The 7,854-nt window shown below is 36.1% G+C and overlaps 1 protein-coding gene across 1 annotated transcript in view; it reads right to left on the reverse strand.

Annotated features, from left to right (window-relative positions):
* Nucleotides 1–1,613: 1,613 nt before the first annotated feature.
* The window catches only part of soat2 (sterol O-acyltransferase 2), a 16,306-nt gene continuing 10,065 nt past the window's right edge, over nt 1,614–7,854 (reverse strand). Inside the window, exons 12-16 of the mRNA XM_079431267.1 lie at nt 6,487–6,584; nt 5,218–5,316; nt 4,997–5,132; nt 3,162–3,307; nt 1,614–1,840 (exon numbers count right to left, since the gene is read on the reverse strand). Coding sequence (XP_079287393.1) covers nt 1,790–1,840; nt 3,162–3,307; nt 4,997–5,132; nt 5,218–5,316; nt 6,487–6,584 — 530 coding nt within the window. The 3' untranslated portion in view covers nt 1,614–1,789. The remainder of the gene's footprint in view (nt 1,841–3,161; nt 3,308–4,996; nt 5,133–5,217; nt 5,317–6,486; nt 6,585–7,854) is intronic.

Below are 7,854 nucleotides of genomic sequence, written 5' to 3' on the forward strand. Positions count from 1 at the left end.
CCTAATTTGGTGTTTGTGGTCAAAAATGCCCAGCCTTTCAAAAATTGCTTGAAAATCCCTCGCTATGCTACATTATCACCAAATCTTGGATTCAGTCAGTAATACATATAATGCATTATAAAGGTATTCAGAATGTACGTTGTAATGCATTATTTCTTTTCACAAACAATTGGCACCAAAGATAAAATTAATTATATATTTGAAGGTTTGTTTTGTTTTTAATGCATTATAAAGTTGCAACAATGTATTATAATGCATTAAAACTGTGGTTACAATTATTCATAATATCATATAATGCATTATAAGGTGCAGTACAAGGCATAATTAATGCATTAAAACTACTTTAATTATGCATTATATATAAAGACTTTGAGTAAAATGTTACCATTCAATCTTTATCATATTGCTCTCTTTCTTTTCTTTTTAGAAACCGTTTGATCATAGGCCTCATTGATCTGAGCTTATGCATCTCAGTTTTTGAGTGAAAAAAGCATCATTTGTGGATAATTTTGGTAGTAATCACTCAAAAACCGAGGTGCATGAACTCAGATTATTGCCTACTTTTCGATTAGTCATTTCCAGCAAGAAATACAAAACCTGTGCTAACTGAAAGAAGTTGATGAAGAGATTGAATCCAACATTTGTTATTGTTTATTCAAATCATTTTTGACCAGAAACACCACAAGGTGGGGGGGAAAAAATCCCCTAAAAGTACAAAAATCATTTTTGGGGTTGAAGTTTTTATAGTGAATATTTATGTAGAAAAACAATGGGAAGTAGTGCAGTGGAATGAAAACCGAGTTGTGTGAACAGCCCTTTAAATTTGCATAGTATTCTAATGCAGTGGTGACTTCATTAGCTTGGCAGCCTCTCCATAATGACTGCCAAAGTCAGCTTTAGAAACGTTCACATTTTTGCCATTTTCCTCCAAGGTTGCACTGAAAATGCATTTCTTTCCAAACTGCCTCTTTTAAAAGAGCGTCTGAAATACTCCCATCTCAAAAAAACCACATTCCTGAGGAACAAGAAGCACTTCTTCCTCCTGTGCTTATAAACCACATTCAAAGATACTTCCTAGAAATAAAAAATTCAGAAATATGCTTATCTTGTTTCCCCTTCTCACTCCTTTTCTGCATTTCTGCTTCTGCTTGTACACTGCTCTGGTTTATTCTCGAAACTTCAGTATTACGGGTTCTATTGCTCTAAACTGCTTGTGACGTTCCTCATTTGTAAGTTGCTTTGTATTAAAGCTTCCGCTAAATGACAGCAGAAGGAACCAGACATCTGTTAGATGCATTAGCTGCAAATCATTTTTTACACTGTTCCACCTTCAGAAGCTTCAGGGTTAAACTGTGAAGTAAAGCGATGACTCTTTGTGGCATCAGTGATCTCAGTTAAACGAGCATGAGTTGCATGTACAGTAATGAACTAATAATGGACGGCTATGGGGCAAAACAATCCGGAGGGACTGAAATATGAAGCCTGTATTCATTTTAAATGCTTCATTTAAATCCACAACATAAAGAAAAGTGAAGAACCTCATCTTGGGTTTTGGTTTGGATTCTGAAGTTGGAACGGATCTGATAAAAAATGATTTTTCAGTAATTTTTTTTGTAATTATTATAGTTATTGTAATTATTTCAGAAATGTATTTACATTATTTCTTGAGAAAATCTCAAATTCATGACATATTTCAGTCTTTAAAATGTTCATGTTTAATGCAATGTTTAACTTGCCAATTTGAAATTATTTGTGTATTGTTAGTTTGTTATAGTTTGTTATAAGTTTGTCACTGGTAGCATGTCCATGATCGCGGCGTCACCAGCTCCCAGAAACTCATCTGTAAGGAGAAAATGCATCAAACTGTAAACTTATGGTTCTTAAATATGATTTACAGCATTAATGCACAGAAAATGAACACAATTGTTCAGTGTATGCGGAATATCTTGGACTCACAAGAAGAAATGCTTGTTCTTAAAGGGATAGTTCACCCAAAAATGAACATTTGAACATAATTTTCCCCCAATACTTAAAGTGCTCCTACAGTGCCACCAAGAGGACATTTATATTTTTAAATTGCCATTTGTCCAGCTCTATGATATTTTTGCAATATCTATTATAACTTTATGCTCCTCTGTCTTTACAGGGCTTGACACTATTTTCACAAGGAGCAGAGGAGAATCTGTATTTAATAATTATGGAATTATTTATATTTTAAATTTGCAGTATTTATTGACTGCAAGGCTGTTTTCTACTTTGAAACACGTAGCGCTCACCTTTTTCATTAAATCATCACCTTTTGAAGTTTAATAATCACATTAGGCTGTACCGCAATTCCTGTTTTCTGGACACAAATGTAAGCCTACTTGAGATTATAATTAAGATTTTTTTGTTAGCCATTTTACCTTATTTAAGACTTTATTGGCTCAAATTTAGAAACTGAATTTAAGACTTAAGAACCCCTATTCTTCACATGATGTGCTCCTAAATGCATGTTATAGTTGGCACACTTTTTTTATTTATTTTTATTTTTTTATGGAAGCTTGTTTCCTCCACAGGATGAAAAAATAATTGTGACTTTTTATCTGTAAAGTCTGACTTTTTTCTCACACTTCTGAGGACAATAAGTAAGCATCTATATATGATACATAAACTCAGAATTCTGACTTAATTTCTTGCATTGCTTGCAAGACTTTTTCCCCCTCAATTCTGAGTTCATATCAAGCGATTTTGGGGGAAATCACCATGGAATAAAAAATGTAATTGCAATCTCACAATTCAGACTTTTCTCAGAATTGTGATTTATATCGGTGTTTGTTATCTCACAATCCTGAGAACTGCAAAGTAAAAATTGTGAATTGTGAGAGCAAAGTCATATTTACCCTTTTTGATTTTTTTCTCCTGTGGCAGAAACAAGCTTGCAGTTAAAAGCAGTGCAGTGCTTCAGATTTGTTGCGTTCTGCTGTATTTGGGAGCTGTAAGCACATCGTACACCATCTGCCAGTGTGTTCTTCAGCTGGCTTTGCTCTTGTACCGTAATCCTGGACTGAACTCAATCGTCACAGTCTCTGAGCGACATCTGCACTCTGAGCTTTGGTGAGCAGACAGTGATCCGTTAATCACGGAGCTGAAGTGTGAGTGTGTTTATGCCGGATCTTTACCCCGGTGCGAGGGCACTGTATCTGAGCGTACCACTCCACACAGTACAGACACACATGCACGCCCTGACCGATGAACAGACACGTCCACATGATGATGTTCCACACCGGGCTCTTCCGCTTGTCATTCATGGCAAAGTTGAACACCACTGGAAAGATGAAAAACAGTCAGTCGCTGCATTTCTGCCCGCTCATTATCTCTGCTCCTAAACATAGTGAGCTCCCTAACAAGACAGCATGCCACGTCATCACAGGAGCTCTCCTTAGGCAACACGGTGTCTGAATACTTCACGATAGCCAAAATCTTAAAGCAGCAAGGTATTCATGCATTAATTTATTTATTGTCAATTATTTATTATATTTTATTTATAATTTATATTATTAGATTATTCATATTAATATTATATTATAAATAAATGTCTTGCTGCCTTAAGATTTTGTCCCAATGTTTATTTATTTATTTATATACATTTTTATTTTATAGATAAGGAAATCCTAGAATGCACTGCAGTGAGTTCAGCAAAAATGTTAAATAAAAATAGATGGTAAGACTTTACAATAAGGTTCAATTTGTTAACATTGTTTAACTACATTAACATGAGCTAATAATGGAAAACACTTCTAAATCATTAATCTCAGTTAATGTTAGTTTCAACATTTAATGCATTATTAAAATCAAAAGCTGTATTTGTTATTTTTTTATGAACCTGAGCTAACATGAACTAAAAGTGAACAGTTGATTTTTTATTAAATTTGATTTAATAAAATTGTATTAAATTACAATTTTATTACATTTGTATTTTTACTTTTACTAAAGTTACTCAATAAAATTTTACTATATATACACGTGTGTGTGTGTGTGTGTGTGTGAGTGTGTGCATGTTTATGTGGTTTATGAGGACACAAATGTGTATAATGACATGGGTATAACAGAGGTATTACAATATGAAGGTGGTTTATGAGGACACTGCCTATGTCCCCGTAATTCAAAAGGCTTAAAAATACTAAATGGTGTTTTTTTGAAAATCTAAAAATGCACAAAGTCTCCTGTGAGGGCTAAGTTTAGGTGTAGGGTTGGTGTAGGGCAATAGCACACACAGTTTGTTCAGTATAAAAACCATTACGCCTATGGAGAGTCCCCATAAACCACAAAAACCAACATGTGTGTGGTCGTGTGGTCTGTTTAAAAATTAAGAGACCACTTGAAAATTCTCTGGAAATTTTTCTGGATTTATAGTTATTTGTTTTAGTAAAATGTAAATGTTTTGTTTTATTCTGCAAATTACTGATGACATTTCTTCCAAATTTTAAATAAAAAATATTGTCATTTAGAGCATGAAATGACGATTGGTCAAAAAAAAAAAAAGATGCCATGTTTACAGACATGTTAATATTCATTTTTAGACGACACAATACCAATGTTTTGACCTTCAAAAATCAGAAAGTTCAGAAAATCGATATTTGGTGGAATAACCCTGATTTTCAATTAAAAAAAAATGAAAACATTTGTTATTTTGACCAATTGTAATTTTTGGAAAGAAAAAAAAGCTCTAAATGACAATATTTTTATTTGGAATTTGGAAGAAATATATTATACCTTTATAGATTAAAACAAACATTAAAATTGTATTCAAAGCCATACCTAGTAAATCCAGAGAAACTGAGAATTTTCAAGTGGTCTCTAAATTGTTTTCCATAACTATACGCAGCTCACTAGATGAGCACTTCAACCCTCTGTGCATGACTTGGTTTGATCAGTTTTGATTCACATTCACTGAGAATGCAATGTTCATAATGCTATTTTGTATGTTTCACACCAGGATCTCTTGCTTTCTTACCACCAATGCCCGCGAACGTGCAGAACATCACCGGGTAGAAGAATCCGAAGCCCAAGGTGAAGGCGTATTCATGAACTAATGCAGAAACGGCAAAAACAGAGAGCGTGGCGACCGATCGGAGCTTATGACCCGTCAGCTGAGGGATTGAGAGGATTTCATGTCAGAATTATTAAAACATGACATGCATTTCAAACATGAGATTCAGGAGAGTCGGTCCTCACCCAGAGAAAGTCTCTGTAGCCGTAGTAATAAAGCCAGTCGTGCACGACGATGTTCCACGTGCGATAGTAATTAGCGAAAGACGTCGAGTTCCACCAGTCCTTTTAAAATAATGTGACATAAATTTACTGTATAGAATATTATACTTTTTTTTTTTTATGTTTCTGGTTGTTTTATATATTGGTGTACAAACCACTGGCTTTAAAGAAATATTTCAGACAAAAAAATTAAGATTTGCTATAAATGTCCTAACCTTCAGTTCATGCAAGATTAGAATGAGTGTGTTTCTTCATCAGGTTTGTATAAATGTGTCTCTGCATCAGTGTCTCAGCAATGGATGCTCTGCAGTGAATGGGTGCCGTCAGAATGAGAGTCCAAACAGCTGATAAAAACACCACAATAATCCACAACACTCCAGTCCATCAGTTAACATCTGGAGAAGACAAAAGCTGAAACACATCCAGCATTAAGATGTTTTTAACTCAAATCCGAGTCCATAATCGATAATAACGCTTCCTCCAGTGAAAAAGTGCATCTCCTGTTGTCTCTCGCATCAAAATCCAGACACATATTTGTTTAGAGCTGTTTTGTCTTGTAAACACTGCTTGATCTGTGCAGATTTCTCTCCTGATTCAGACCAGAACACGTTTTCACTGGAGGAAGCGTTATTATGGATTATGAATTATAGTATTTGAGTTAAAAACATCTTAATGATGGGTTTGTCTCAGCTTTTGTCTTCTCCAGATGTTAACTGATGGACTGGAGTGGTAAGGTCTTCAGAATAAGACATTAATATGTGTGTGTGTTTTATTTTAAGTAATAATAAACAGCTAATATCCCAGTAATATTCATGCTAACTAGTTAATAGTGAGAATTGGACACTAAAGTGTTGCCAATATTCTTAGTAACTCACCAAATTATTTAAAGTGAGAAGAGTACATAAAAAGCATGCATTTTAAGGTTAGATTTTAAATTGTGATGTTAAATCCACTATTGTATTGTATATAAATGTTCTACAGTCTATACACAGTATTAACTTCAATTATATAAGAATTAACTGTAATTAAATTACAGCAATAAATAAATGTAATCCCTTACTTTACTTTTTCAAGGGAAAAGTAACTAATTACACCCAACACTGCTGACGGCACCCATTCACTGCAGAGCATCCATTGAGAAATAAACTCATCTACATCTCGGATGACCTGAGGGTGAGTACATTTTCATTTTTGGCTGAACTCTTCCTTTAAACTAATGAGATTTCCTCTTACTTTGTAAAACATCCGGTCAGCGAAGCGCAGCATCTCAGCGAAAGCATTGAGCCAGCAGTGCAGAAAGGCGTAGAAACCCAACATTAATATGAGCATCCCTGGACATGACAGTAAACGGTCTCAAATCACACAGACTGCCTGAGAACATCGATACTAAAGAGTTTGAGAACATTGGCATCAGCCGAAATGGAAAGTCATTTCAGAGGTGAGTTATTACAACTGAAACATTCACAGGTCGAGCAGAAATGATTTTATGTTGACTTTCAGCAGAGATATATAGTGAATGTGTAGAATATGAATGTAACCTACTGATGTGTCTAATTCTATTTTTATCTGTTTGTTTTTATTTAAAAAAACACTTGACGCTCTATGTGTGTGTCTGTGTCTGTTTCTGTCTGTGTGTCTGTGTCTGTTTCTGTGTCTGTCTGTGTCTGTCTGTGTGTCTGTGTCTCTGTGTCTGTGTCTGTCTGTTTCTGTTTCTGTGTCTGTCTGTGTCTGTGTCTGTTTCTGTCTGTGTGTCTGTTTCTGTGTCTGTCTGTGTCTGTCTGTGTGTCTGTGTCTCTGTGTCTGTGTCTGTCTGTTTCTGTGTCTGTTTCTGTGTCTGTGTGTGTCTGTCTGTGTGTCTGTGTGTCTGTGTCTGTCTGTGTCTGTTTCTGTGTCTGTCTGTGTGACTGTTTCTGTGTCTGTCTGTGTGTCTGTTTCTGTGTCTGTCTGTGTCTGTTTCTGTTTCTGTGTCTGTCTGTGTCTGTGTCTGTTTCTGTGTCTGTGTGTGTCTGTCTGTGTGTCTGTGTGTCTGTGTCTGTCTGTGTCTGTTTCTGTGTCTGTCTGTGTGTCTGTTTCTGTGTCTGTCTGTGTCTGTTTCTGTTTCTGTGTCTGTCTGTGTGTCTGTGTCTGTCTGTGTCTGTCTGTGTGTCTGTTTCTGTGTCTGTGTGTCTGTGTCTGTGTCTGTGTCTGTGTGTCTGTCTGTGTGTCTGTGTCTGTGTGTCTGTGTCTGTCTGTGTCTGTGTCTGTGTGTCTGTGTCTGTGTCTGTCTGTCTGTCTGTGTCTGTGTGTCTGTGTCTGTCTGTGTCTGTGTCTGTGTGTCTGTGTGTCTGTCTGTGTGTCTGTGTCTGTGTGTCTGTGTCTGTCTGTGTCTGTGTCTGTGTGTCTGTGTGTCTGTGTCTGTCTGTGTGTCTGTGTCTGTTTCTGTGTCTGTCTGTGTCTGTGTCTCTGTCTGTGTGTCTGTCTGTCTGTCTGTGTGTCTGTGTCTGTGTCTGTCTGTGTCTGTGTCTGTGTGTCTGTGTCTGTGTCTGTGTCTGTCTGTCTGTCTGTGTCTGTGTCTATATAAACCCTTGCTATGTGTACTGCGTTGGGCTAAGCGAGACTTGT

Source organism: Barbus barbus, assembly GCF_936440315.1.
Source record: "Barbus barbus genome assembly, chromosome: 13".
In the NCBI taxonomy this organism is placed as follows: domain Eukaryota; kingdom Metazoa; phylum Chordata; class Actinopteri; order Cypriniformes; family Cyprinidae; genus Barbus; species Barbus barbus.